The sequence below is a fragment of the Ambystoma mexicanum genome, chromosome 1p, assembly GCF_040938575.1.
Source record: "Ambystoma mexicanum isolate Mex_15411 chromosome 1p, UKY_AmexF1_1, whole genome shotgun sequence".
Classification (NCBI taxonomy): Eukaryota; Metazoa; Chordata; class Amphibia; order Caudata; family Ambystomatidae; genus Ambystoma; species Ambystoma mexicanum.
In genome coordinates, this window is record NC_090921.1 from 167,186,367 (window position 1) to 167,201,181 (window position 14,815).

General features: G+C 47.8%; 1 protein-coding gene across 2 annotated transcripts in view; it reads right to left on the reverse strand.

The window, feature by feature from the left end:
- The window catches only part of LOC138567616 (chloride channel protein ClC-Kb-like), a 422,777-nt gene that overhangs the window by 314,189 nt on the left and 93,773 nt on the right, over positions 1-14,815 (reverse strand). For both annotated transcript variants that reach the window (XM_069646042.1, XM_069646032.1), the window contains exon 3: positions 4,713-4,841. In XM_069646042.1, the coding sequence (XP_069502143.1) occupies positions 4,713-4,841 (129 nt within the window). The remainder of the gene's footprint in view (positions 1-4,712; positions 4,842-14,815) is intronic.

Below are 14,815 nucleotides of genomic sequence, written 5' to 3' on the forward strand. Positions count from 1 at the left end.
TATTTCTCAATGCCATGCATATGCATAGTGGAGAGGGGGTATGGATCATAGTTTCTTTCCGCATCCCCAGCCCTCCGCCATACAGGTGCGACATTAGTTTTGCTAGCATGACATTTTCATGTTGGCGTAAATGCTGTTGATTCCTATGGAACCCACCTGCGTTTTACACCAGCAAAAAGCAGGCCTATTCCAGAGGAATTTATTTTAAACATTGCCTGCTAAGCATAAATGGCAGGCAGCGTTGACTCAATTTGCACAGCTGAGTGCAGGAGGAAGACACAGGGCCCCATTTTGAGGTGCATGCAAAAATGGAAAACTGTTCTTCCATGAACGAAGAACACTTTCCTTAAAAGCACCATATTCTGTTAAATGAGAATGTGGCGGTCTGGCATCAAAGCATTGACTTTTGTATGTACCTAATTTAATAATGGCATTCCTCTGGAAAAAAAACAGGATGTGCATGTAAAAAAAATGTATTTAAAATACGACACCTATGAGGTGTCAACCTGTTTTTCTTTCTACTAAAGGCATTTCTTGGTCTACAGCACCACTTTTCTTTATTTACTGAACGCTCAAGAACACTTTCATAAATAAGAAAAGTGGCAGATTTTTAAGAAAAGCTCCCAATGTAACTGGTATGCACGCTGGTCCAACAAAGAGATTGTGTCTGCTTTTGCAGCAGGAAGACATGGCTACTCCCCTCGAATCTTTTCACCCACTTGAAAATGATGGGTGGTGCTGAAAACTGGAGGGGAGAATGTTGCCTTTTCATACTACTTTTCCAGAAAGCTCAGAATCGGCGCCGTAGAGGTGATTTCGCCTCCACTCTACACCTCTTGAGCACTCTACACCAGCGGTCAAGTGGTGAATATCGGTTTCTAAACCGTCCATCAGCCCCACACCTCTAGCACACTTGAAGGGAACCGAACAGATTGGAATAACAAGCAAATTATAAACCTCTGTGTCCAATTTTGGTAACGTGGACGGAACGGTAGGCTCATCTCCAGAAAGGTTGCGGATCGTTGGTTAGTTGCAACACAACGAAAATAGAATTATTACCCAACGATAAAAGGGACTGTCCAGTCAAGGTTGTGTCAAACATATCTACTTTATTTATATAAAAACAGACAGTTCTAGCAACACTACGAAATACAACCCACCTTGCAAAGGAATGCAGAGGACAGTTTCAAACAAGGAAAAGGGATGCACTCTGGATACTGACAGGAGGGTAGTCGGGATGGTTAATAACCACAACCGTTTAATGTTTCTTGGCTTCAGCACAAAGGTAGCAATGGGTCTTAATATGTCTCTAGGAGCCTTTCCGAGAAGGACCTGAGGGGCAGAAGCACAATGTATCCTGTGCTGCAGGTGTTCTTGCTGCTCGACAGGGTCGAGTAGGTTTCATGGTGCTTTGCAGGCTTCTGTGACAGAGTTCAAGACGCGAATCAGCTGCGGGTATCAGGCGGCGAGGTGGTCCGGCGACGAAGGTCGATGAAGGGCTGCAGGCTGGCCTACATGGCGGCTTAGGGTCAGGAATAATTGCCTCACTGCTGGTCGCTGTTTCTGAAGCACTGATCGAGACGTCTCGGATGTCTTTAAGCGACTGCGGCTTGACAACGGTCAGCCGTGTAGTCGGTTGCAGCTCGAGGAACTTTACTGGGTCAAAAATGTCCTTTAAAGGCTGACGTCGGTAGATGCTCGTCGAGGCACTTCTCCCAGCTTCTTCAATGGGCTTGTGTCGTTCTATAAAGCAGACGGCCCAAAACTGAGGAGTGTGTTGCAGGCAACTGCCTTGTCCTTTGTGGTAGGTTCAGATACTGTCTGGCTCTTCCTACACCTAGAAAGCTTGCTGCAGAGCCTAGCAGGGCATGCTGGGTGCTGGTTGGGTACTGGTTCTGGAGTGGCTAGAGGGTTCTCTGAGGTCTTTATCTCTCTCTGTTCCCTGGGAGATGTTGAGGGGAGTGCTCTTGCTTTCCTTTTTGGAAATCCTGGCCTTCCTTCACTGGTGGAAGATGTAAGGCAGACTGTATGTTCAGCCAGGGTCCAAGGTCGAGTTCTCCTTTGTTACTTCAAGGGAAGTCTTCAGATAATCTGCAAAAAGAGGGGCTCAGCAGCCCTTCTTTAAAGCCAAAAAGGGGCCACAGTGATTGGCGTAGACAAAGCCTACCTTAATGAACCAATCCTGGGGTTTGTACCAACAATCTCCTGTATGTATGAGGTCATAACCAGAGTGCTTTGCAACAGGAAAGGTAAAGGGGTGAAAACATGTGATACTAAGTCCCACCCATCTTCCTGTCTGTTGTTGATCAAAGAGTCTCTCAGGTTAATGGATCTCTATGTGGGTTCTGTTTAAAGCAGCAGGTCTCTCTGGAAAGCCACGGCGAGACCAGACTCTGCAAACCACATTCTCTTACCTGATGAATGGGGTCCCCCTATTGGGAGGCTTACTGTAGACACGCAGTCCCAGACATGACAGTTCACTGTCAATGACACTGTGTGGGGGAGCTGGCTTCAGGTTGACACAGTTACCTATGAAAGGTTGTTGGGGTTTCCTGTCTCCTTTGTTAGCCTCTGCAGCCGGGCCCCACCTGTTTGAAGTACACTCTATCAGTATGATAATTGCTGCCACCAGTTGCAGGGCTAAAAAAAAGAGCAGGGCGGATCCATGGAGACTTTGTTAGTTACACAGACTGGCCATGGCAGGGGGAAGCTTGTAAACCCCCCCCCCCCCTTCCCGGAGAGGAAATAGTGTACTCCTGGCTGTCACATTGCAACTAAATATGACGGGGCGGACTGTGCCTATAGGCTGAGTCCACCAAGAGTATACATGTTTTTGTCATGGTGTGAGCATAGCAAAATGTGCAGATTAGCCCCACACATTTTCCAGAGGTTGGTCTACCATCATTCCATTTAATTAAACATTTTTAAAAAACCCAGGCGGGCGCACACCCACCGTGCAGATGGTCGCATTCCGCACATCCTTTTTGCATTCTGATGCACACATGATGACAATTACACAGAACCCTGTTTTCACCTAACTGCAAAAGTAACAGGTTCCAGCTGCTAAAATGATCGGGATTTCTAAAATATGTCTGAGGATGTTATTAAACTTTCGACAGCAGGGTGGTGTTTAAAGATAGGCCTTGCTGGCGAAAATCCAGACAAACGACCTTAAGACGGCCAGAAAACGTTTGGTTTGCTCTGATCTGCAGCTCTCTTCAATAGCTCCCCTAAGGAATGTACAGGCTTGTTATTTTTACTTTGTGTACTGCTTGCTCTTGCTCAGCGACACAATGTTGTAAAACGGTAATCCCATACCACGAAAAGCAGCTTCCCGTGGGTGGCTGTGCAGGTCACGTGTGCCAGTCTATGGCTGCTGGCACAGTGTGTGCAGCGATTGGGGTGCATCTCTGGGAGCCACCCGCGCATGCGCATTTCAGTAGATGCAGGTGGTGGCCCTGCACATTGTCAATCCTCAATGCCACCTTAATGGGATCCAACCCACACACAAGGCAGCATCGGGACAGATTTTCACCCAAACCTTCACCCCAGGCAAGGATGCTTGAGCAGTACTATTACTAAGCCTTAACCGTGGTACGACAGGTACATGAGGTAACATGCAGTCAATGGTCGAAGGGAGCGGGAACGGTCGGGAGCGGCCTTCCACAACTTCTATTTTTTACTGGTAACAGTGATACTACTTTTTTCACACTTCTCCACTTTAACACGTGTTGTATTGTAAGTCTCCTTCTGCAGTTAAAGAGGATTTAAATGTTTGGGAAAATGCAGTAGCAATCCACTTTCAATCCAGATTTTTTTGGTAGGGTTGTAGTGTCATTGGCCAGGAGTGCCAACATTCTCTTGAGCTGCTCATCATTCATGCATCAACATTATAACAGCAAACACTCCTGGCCAGTGACAATACAAGACTTACAATAAAACACAAAGTCGCTTCAGGAGTCAGGTACCACAATACCAGACCCGGGATGGTAGTGTGGGGTGTGGTGGCTATGTCCCCCGGGTTCTCAGCTCCACTACTTTTTTGGTACACATCTACGACTGCATGGAGAAAGCCGCAGTACAGCCCACTCGGTAGATGGCTGGCTCCTGCCATTCCAAGACCTGAAGCGCCAGGGAGATCACCGCCTGACTGAGCCTGCATCAGGGCTAACATGGAGTATCACAATAACACACTCAGGAGCACACTCCAGCTTCCAGTCCTCGCCAGAAGAATCTTCACACTGTGTCACCACCAATTACAAAACATTCCACCCTAGCCCGCTCAACATCTAAAAGAGGAGACCTCCTGCAATCCACCCCTTGCAGCACTGTTCAGAACAGGCTGCTTCTTCTGGCAGCCATTTTAAGCACACCGGCTGAAGGATGGTTCGGTCACCTGCTGCTTATAGCGCCGTTTAAATAAATAGAGATTTGGCATTGGTCAGTGCCCAAAGGCCTAGAAATGTGGCCGGGACAGAGACCACCAACCCCACAGGTCACCTTGACCTTCCAATTCCTCCTTGAAGGAATGACCCATTTCATTGAAGTACACGGGAAGCACGTCCCTCACGCTTGCAGTCTCACTGAAGCGGGGAAGACCAATGGCCGGCGCACCTGAGCTCTACTGCCCACGCACCCCCGCAGTAAGAGTCCACCCCATTGGCTGAGTTAGTCCCCAGTGATGAATATGCGCGCGCGCGGGAGCTGGTTACCTGCAGCCTGCGGGGAGATGTATTTGGCCACTCCAGCAGACACCATCATCAGCAGCACGTGGTAGAGGACCCAGGAGAAGTACTGCAGGTACCGGTAACTCTCCAAGGCGTCGTACACCCAAAGGTTGCCTGGAGAGGGGAACAGCAAGGAAAGAAAAGACACTGCGATTACAAACAATCCTTCAAACACACACATGCTCTTCTTCCTGGAGGCTACTGCCCCCCCAGTCACCAGAGACCCCTCCCACAGCTCTGGATCTCTGTCACCACATAGCGGGGGACTTTCCACCTGGCTATTCAGGGGCACAGGGGTGTCTGCACCCCCGGGATCGGCAGACTCCTTCTGCCAGCAGCAGACGGCCTCCGTGGGCCTGTAACTAGGCTCCTCTGCTCTACCCCGGCCGTGGCACAGGATCACCAGGGCCCATTATGACGTGTTGGCAGGCCCCTTTGATGACACTACACGCAGTTGCCCCTAGTTACAGACCACCCTGCAGCACAGCATGTGTCATTGTGACAAAAAGATCTTACGCCAATTAAGTGTGGGGAAGAGCTTTATTGTATGGCCCCCGGAGGCGAGGAGGGCGGTTGGGTCAATGGCACGTTCGTACGGAACGTCGGGAAACCGGCGTTCCTCGCTCCGGATGGACAGCTGGAAGATTACATCACAACATCTCCTTATCTATGGGAAAGAGAGGAACGGAGAGAGGGGGAAAGAACAGGGTAGGCGGGGTGGGATAGTTTATGGGTTCATTATTTAAATTGATATGTGATCAATAGTAGATGAAGTCGTCGCTGAAGTTGCGGATAATTTTACGATTCCTTTTCGAGAGGCCCTTGGCGGATTCTCCTCCATTGGTGTGGCAGGGTTCGTTCTTTCTTGTATGTCTGGCGCGGTATCTCTCTTCAGGAAAATGTTCACCTTTTGATCTCATGTCATCCTGTGAATCTAGGGATGTGCTAGGTCTGTGAGTGTTGTTGGTCGTTCTCTTCACGTTCTCTCTTGACCATGCATCATGTGAATAGTTTTTTGAAGTACTCGGTTTGCTGGTGTCATTGGTTATTTTCACGAGGTCGTCGTGAGACCATCTCCCTCCATCGTCTAGTGTGACAGACTTGTTGTGACACTGTATGATCTTTTGTGGAGATCTGAATTTTGATTCACCCTTTAGAGTTTTCCTGGGTTCTTTGATGCATACCCAGTCTCCTTCCTGAAAGGACACCCTTTTGGTTCCATTTCTTTTGTCGTAGTATGTTTTGTATTTCTGCTGTTTCTCCTTTATAGTTTTATGCATTTGTTCTATGTCCAATTTTGGTTCTGTGTTCATTCTCGCCTCACCGGTGTCCAAGAAGATCCATGCCGGTCTTAGTTGGTTGGTTGCAGTTCTGCCCCGCATCAAGGTGAAAGGCTCTACGTTGGTGGTGGAGTGTGGCGTTGTTCTATATGCGTGTAGAGCCTCCTTGAGGGTTTCTCTCCAAGGCATAGTATTGGCCGTGGCCAGTTGAATGACACTTTTTATCAGCCTGTTCATTCTTTCTACCAACCCGTTAGACATTGGGTGGTACAGTGACGTAGTGATGTGGTTGATCGATCTTTTGTCAAGGAATTCTTGAAATTCTGACAAAGTGAATTGGGACCCGTTGTCTGCGACTATGTCCCTGGCGTCACCTTCAAGTAGCGGATGGTATGGCAGAATTTACGGTGGCTATGATATCTTCTTCTTGATCCTCACTTTCGACATCTTTATTATCTTGAATGGTGGATAGTCTCGACAAACAATCCGCTACTTGATTTAGTGGACCAGGATTGTAACAAATTTGAAGGTTGTATTGCATGATGTCTAGAAACCAACGCCTTATCCTTGGTGATATAAGGTGTGGCAATTTGGATTGTAGGATGTTGACCAAAGGTTTGTGATCAGTCTTGAGGAGGATCGGTAGACCCCATATTAAATTCCTGAAATGTTGTAAGGCCCATTTGACAGCCAGAGCTTCTCTCTCGATGGTGGAGTAGTTCAATTCAGCACCCCTTAGTACTCTGGATGCGAATGCGATTGTTACGATGTTACCGTTCTGTTGTTGTTCCAGTACTCCACCAAGGCCAATCTTGCTGGCATCTACCGACACTATCGTTTTCGCTCTATAATCAAACATGCTAAGGGCTGGAGCTTGGTTGATGTCACGCTTGAGGTTCTCAAATTCGTTCCTACATTCTGTGGACCATTCAAATCTGTTGGATTTCTTCATAAGATTTCTCATGTTTTGTGTTCTGTGGGCATAATTATTCACGAATTTGGAGTCATACTCCGTCATTCCTAAGAAGCTTTTCAATTGCTCCTTGTTGTTGGGCTCAGCTAAACTCAGTATTGTGTCAAGGAGTTTTTTCTTGGGACGGATGCCACTGGCGTCGATGGAATGACCAAGATAGGAGACTTCATTACACTTTATATTGCATTTCTCTAGTTTGAGGGTGAGTCCACTTTTTTGAATTATCTGTAATACGCCCATTAATTTGGCGTTGTGCTCCTCTTCAGTTTTTGCTGATATGAGAATGTCGTCCTGGAAACATTGTACTCCATCGAGGCCCCCAAAGAGATGTGATATGAGTCTCTGGAATACCGCCGCAGCGGAAGCAAGCCCGAATGGCATTCTGTTGAACATGTATGCTCCCAAAGGTGTAACAAATGAGGTGAGGGCTTTTGAACTGTCATCTAATGCAATTTGGTGATATGCTGAGGAAAGGTCTGTGCTGAAATAGCTTGCTGGTTTCATGGTCGATAGGAGTTCAGCTATGTTAGGAAGTGGGTTGTCTGTCAACCCATATATTCTTGTTTAGATCTCTCAAGTCAACACACATCCTTATGGAATTGTCGGGTTTCTTTACGAGAACGATGAGGGCCAGCCACTCAGAACTCTCTATGGGTTGTATGATGTCCTCATTGCAAAGGCGTGTGAGTTCATCCTTGAGTGCTGCTTTAGTCCCAAAGGGGACTCCACGTACTCGATGGACCACTGGGATGGCTCTTCTTTTCAATATGATTTTGTGCTGGAAACCCTTGAGTAGGCCGATATTTTTGCAAAACACTTTGGGGAATTGCTGAGCCAAATCGGACTTGATGTCAGTGTTGCCTTTGAGCACGCTCAATATAGGAACATCTTCTCCTGGGTGGATCTTCACTTGGAGAGTCGCTTGTTCATCCCATCCTCGTCGCCAATGTGACAAAAAGATCTTATGCCAATTAAGTGTGGGGAAGAGCTTTATTGTATGGCCCCCGGAGGCGAGGAGGGCGGTTGGGTCAATGGCACGTTCGTACGGAACGTCGGGAAACCGGCGTTCCTCGCTCCGGGTGGACAGCTGGAAGATTACATCACAACAGTCATTAAGCGTCATTCAGGCGTAGCGAGATTTGCTTTCTTTAAGCCCCTGGGAGCCCCCATTTCACGTTGATGTGCGATAACACATACGATTCCAGTGGCCTCCCTTAAAATTCACATCTCCCACTCCACATACCTGTCATACCTCCCTCTTTCTCCCATTCGCCATAAAATACCTCCCTATCCCCCCGACTACCCATATGCATACCTCCCTCTCCCCCTAGTCCCTATACGCATACATCTCTCCCACTCTCCACACCTATAACCCCCCCTCTCTCCACATAGACATAATGCCCCTTCTCTCTGAATCCCTATAAAACTACCTCTCTCCCAATTTACATAGCTCCCCCTCCCCATTCACACACATTCTTCACTTTTCACTCCCCATACACATACCTCCCCCTCCTGCCCAGTCCCCATGCACACTCCCAATCCCCATACACATACCTCTCTCTCCCACTCTCACTCCACATTCACATACCTATCCATCCACATACACATACCTCTCTCTCACACTCCCATTCCCCATTCACATACCTTCCTCTCACACTCCCACTCCCCAGTCACATACCTCCCTCTCACACTCCTGCTCCCCATACACATACCTCTCTCACACTCCCACTCCCCATTCACATACCTCCCTCTCCCACCCAGTCCCATGCACATATCTCTCTATCACACTCCCACTCCCCATGCACATTCCCCTCTCTCAAACTCCAACTCCCCATTCACTTACCTCCCTCTCACACTCCCCATACACATACCTCTCTCACATCCCACTCCCCATTCACATACCTCCCTCTCCCGCCCAGTACCCATGCACATACCCCTCTCTCACACTCCCACTCCCCATACACATTTCTCTCTCACACCCCCACTCCCCATTCACATACCTCCCTCTCACACTCCCTATATCCCTACCTCCCTCTCCTGCCCAGTCCCCATGCACATACCTCTCTCTCCCCATACACATAGCTCTCTCACACTGCCCATTCAAATACCTCCCTCTCAGACTCCATACACTTATCTCCCTAGCACACCCCTGCTCCCCATACACATACCTCTCTCTCACACTCCCACTCCCCATTCACATACCTTACTATCACACTCCCACTCCCCATACACATACCTCTCCCTCCCACTCCCGCTCCCCATTCACATACCTCCCTTTCACACTCCCACCCCATACCTCCCTCTCTCGCCCAGTCCCCATGCACATACCTCTCTCTCCCCATACACATAGCTCTCTCACACTCCCAATACCCATTCACTTACCTCCCTCTCACACTCCACTACCCATAAACATATCTCCTTCAAACACTCCTGCTCCCCATACACATACCTCTCTCCCATACTCCCACTCTTCATTCACATACCTTACTCTCACACTCCCACTCCCCATACGCATAACTCTCTCCCATTCCTGCTCCCCATGCACATACCCCCTCTTACACTCCCACTCCCCATACACATACCGTCCCCTCCCGCCCAGTCCCCATGTACAAACCTCTCCCCCCGCTCCCCATTCACATACCTTACTCTCACACTCCCACTCCCCATAAACATACCTCTCGCACACTCCCACCCCCATTCGAATACCTCCCTCTCACACTCCCACTCCCCATACACATACCTCCCTCTCCCTCAAAGTCCCCATCCACATACCTCTCACACTCCCACCCCCATTTGAATACCTGCCTATCACACTCCCACTCCCCATACACATGCCTCTCTCACACTCCCACTTCCCATACACATGCCCCTCTCGCTACCACTCCCTATGCCCATACCTCTCTCTCTAATACCCCCATACACACATCTCATTCGCCCTCCTCCTCCTCATGTAAACAATTATCCCCCACTCCCAATACACACACGGCTCTCTCTCTCGCTCTCTTCTTGTCCTCCCCATCTCTCTTTCACTCTGTCACACACAACCTCTCCATGATTCTCTCTCCCGCACCCTCTCTCTTTCTCTCCCATGCATTCATACCACACCTGCCCTTTTCCCTTACTCCCCCTCTCTCTATCATCCAAATGCACACCCCTCTATCTTTCTCCATTTCTTTCTCTCACAGAAACGCCTCTCCCTCTCTGCCCACATCCATTCATACGTCAAAATAATCTTGACATGCAAATGTATTCGGCTGCCAGCCCAGCAACTGCACACATTCACATAGGTCATGAGCACGTGCATATCCATCGCAGGGAAGGACTTCTAAATACTAGAAATGCAGTGCACATATTCATGTGGGTCACCATGCGATGCAATGACAACACATGTCAGCCCATGAAGGGTCACCTTGGGCCCCTTTCTGCGTGATATGGAAACATTCATAAAGGCAGGGTTCATTGTTTAAAAGGGGTGAGCGTATGCAACATAGCGCTGCCCGGCATGGAACAACCCCAACCGCCATTACAGCAGGGGGCAGATATGTCCTCCTCAAAACAGCACCTCTATACAATAACAAAATCCTTTGTGAGGGGCCGTCGAGGGTGGCTAACCACATGCACAGCGCTTGCACCGGCAGCTGTTCCTGCATCTGTCTTACGAGAAATGCAAGCACCGCTTTCTAACTGGCTAAAGCTAGCCTTTGCCACCAGCCTTCCGATGAATGGAGTCAAAACATGCTCCAAATATGCCTCCCAATTCAGGGCGGTCATGGAGGAGAGTCATCATTTGAGCACAGTGCTATCTCTGGCCTCCTCCAGGACTCTATGGAAGGGAGGCAGCAATATGCCCTTAAACGTAACTACTCTGCATAAGAATGTGACCAAAGGGACCCCAGAAATTAAATTATTTATGAATACCGAAACTGAAAGCCCTTTGATTGCATTACCTGTGAAGTCATTGCCCCACCATGTTTACAGTTTCACAAGCTACCTCACAACCTAACATAGTATCTACCTCAATGCTTAGTGAAATATACAATGTGCTCCACCCCCCGACCGTTTCTAATATGAGATTTACTCCCTCCACCCCCACTATGGTATACCGACAAGAGACCACAGACACTAATGGAAATACAGATACTGGTATTTTCCCAATGTACAGTCAGCAACCCGCAAACGTACAAGGATCACTATGTACTACTGATAGTCTGTGTAGAAGATTGACAGGGAAACAACAATCTCTCTTGCATAATAGAAGGAAGAAAAGACAGGCACGAAGCCCAATGTCTCACCCACCTTGCACTATGCAGGATAAAGAGCTCCTTTCAGGCACGCACAGTAGGCTGAAACTCCTCCCACCGGACGAAAAGATTTGCAAAGAGGGATTGCAAGGTTGAAAGTTTTTCCAAGAACCAATCCTGGCAATCGAGGGCACAAGCCTCGTGGAAAACAAACGGCAAGAGTCAACCTACATTTGCAAGGCTGAGGGACTGCGTGGCTTGTCAGATCAAAGGCTGGAATGGATGGACAAGACAGGTCTCGGGAGGATAGCTCAGGGGCAACGTGCTTGCCTTGAATGCAGGACGACACGGAACAACACTGGTTCGATCCCCGTGTCCGTGCTTACAAACCTCTGGGTATTAAGCGCTTTATAAATAACCTATCATATCATGTGCACAAATATGGACACAGTATATCACCAAACTAACATGGGTCACAGCCCTCGAAAAACCAATCAAGGTCCACCAAGAAGAAAATTACGAAGTTTGTTTCTATGGGGAAGGCAAAGTGTCTATGGGTTCTAACACACACTGCAACAGAACCCTCATCATTCCTGATCTTTGGAAAGGCTTTCTTAATGGACTATTATTGGGTGTGCGGCAAACCAAACAGACATACTTGCACCATCCACCATCATGAAAGGGCTATTGTACGCTTGCAACACTGCACTCTCTGCTGATACCGGAAGAACATATAAAGGGGGGAGTGGTGCCTCAAGGACAACAAAAGGCACCACGACCGACGGAAGCGCAACCCCCATCTTTCGAATATTCCCTGAAGAAGAACGGCGTGATCACCTGTTCTGGAAGAAGTGCGCCTCTAACTACCTGTCTCAAGAGTCCTCTGACCTCTTTGCACAGATGCCCGATGAATACAAAGTCTTTAACCCAGCATAGACATTTTTCCGCATCACTTGTGCCCAGTGTCCAAACAAAAGCAAACGCAAAATGCCTGCAAATAGTAAGGTGGGAGCTCATTCAGCTGGCGAATGACACTGAGGAAGTATTTAACGTCATCCAGGTGGAACTACGAGTCCTCCTACTAATGACATTGCAGAATCGCTATGTAGTAGACCTTTTCACTACTATGGAAGGTGGTGTTTGCAAGAAAATCAGAAAGTTCATGTTGCACATTCGTACCTTCCTCAGACGCTGAAAACGGGACACTATCACAAGTAATCGCATCAGTGAATGAACTTGGTGTAAAAATGAGAAAAGAGGGAGGAGTTCAAGAAAATGACTGGTTCAATATGGCATTCAGCTGGATGCCCTTGTGGCTTGGAACAATAATGAAGGTGCTGATACCTATCATTGTGTTCTTTCTGCTGATCTTTTGTGTGTGCCAGTTAGGCCTCCGATGCTGCACAAAAGCGGTACCGAATAGTGCGATGATGATGGTGATAATCGGTAACAGGAATATTAATAACAAGATGCTGAATGATACTAGGGGAGCTCAGGTACAAACTGGTGAGAATGATGAGCCCAAATACAGCATGGTGGCCATATAGCACACAGGGGATGAGGTAGACAATTACCATCATACTACTATCAAACAACCTCAAGATCTTGAGAATTACAGGGAGGTGTGGGTTGATCTAGCTGGGGATGGGGGAGGTATTTACATTACCTGCACTCCTGAAGAATATGCACGACGTGGGGAGAGTTTAAGAAGTGTGTGTAGAGCATAGATGCCTATTAAGGGTACCCACGCATGGGACAAAGCTGTGAAATGGGCTGAGGAACGTAGAAATACTGGGGGAGGGTGTTTGTTACTTTAGGAGTAACGAAAGGGGGGAATGTTGGGAAGGAGACAGTCCTATCCCACCCCTAGGCTTTTTCGTGGTGAATAGATCACGTGTAGGCCAAGGGGGGAGAAACACCCTCCCACAGAACGCCTCATTAGGATATAACATAGAGACTTACACAAATAATGCATCTTACAGCCCCAAGACCAGACACCATGTTGTATTAGACCAGATGCCATCTTTTTTACTAGGCCCAAAAATCATCACTTTGTAAACTCAGCTCTCCCAGCCCCAGCACCTCGCACAGAGAGCCCAAGACATCACCAACCCTTGCCAGCTCCACGCAAGGCTTGTTTTCACGGAAGTCCAGCCATTTATTGTTGCAATTGTTTAGTATCACTTCCACATAATGTGCTCTCTGTAGAGCGTGAGATCGAAGCAAGCCCCAGCACAAGTGCCCATCCATCTCCACAAAACTGCCCAAACCCTCTCAACCTCCACCGAGCCAGGCCAGGGCCCACCAGTCCCCAACCCTCCACTCTCTTTCATGTTGATACACATCTGACCCCCTCGCACTGGCCATTCCAGAACACCCACATACACTTAATCCTGTGCAGCAGTATATTCTCTCCAAATCAATACACGTCTGTTCGCATCATGAGGCATCAGGGAACATAAATAGTAGATCAAACCCCCAGGGGGAGACACCTGGGAGCGGGATCCCGGTATGAATGAAGCCTTGAATGTAGACGTCAGAATGCCAATATATCAGCCCATTTTCTCGAAGTACCCCCATTCATGCAAGGGTTTTATGTTTGCCATTATTCTCATATTATCAGTTCCTGTTGTTTAGTTTAGATAGTTAGACATGTGTCACATTTGTCCTGACCTTCACCACAGAGATGAGCCCACCTGACCCACGTGCCACCAGATCGACTGGGAAGCAGCAGCCAATTGCAGCCTATCATCCCTTATAGAGTATGCTGTGCCATGCGGCCCCTCCAATCCGCACTGTGATTTTGTACCTTACATAATGATGTCACTAATGATGAAATTGTTCCTTATAATGTGCTGCCCGTGTAACTTTTGGCAGAGTGCTCCCGGGCAGCAGAGTTCTTTGCTTTCAATTTTTATTTTATATAAAGTTTGTTATCCTTGCAACTTATCTCTTGGTCTCATTCCCTGAAGGGGTGTGTTATCATTACTTTTATATTTTTATGAGGACACGTGTTCGGTTGCCCACCTTCAACTTCACATGCCAACCTGATCATAATTGTGCTTTCTAGGACATATTTGTTTTTTTTGTCCAGTCTTGTCTATCCTTAAATAAGTGAGGTAGCCGCAACATACCCAATACCGGGGTAATATGATTAAGCCATGCAATGTGTCCTCTACCCTTCCTTCCAATAGGGCTGTCTATGTCTGTTTGTGCCAAATGGAGTCAAACTCTCTTTGCCAACCACAATTCAGTAAAAGGTCATGTATTAGTCATTGAATTGGGACCATTAAAAGACTTTCTAAAAACCTTTTCTCTTCTGCCTCTAAACGGACACAGAGTTCCCAGACCCAGTTGCTGCATTATCTGCTGTAGAGTTCAGGTTTAATAAAGATCCAGAAGCACATTTGGGTTTGACTCTCTTCACATCTTTCTGTATATCATCAACGCATCTGTCTGTATTTCTGTCCATCATAGTCGATTGTCTGTGGGAGGAATTCACCCATCTATATGGTGGGTGCGGGCTCACCTGGCTTTTTAAAAATTTGATATGAGATTAATTCATGGTAGATCAGCCTCCGGAAAATGTGTGGG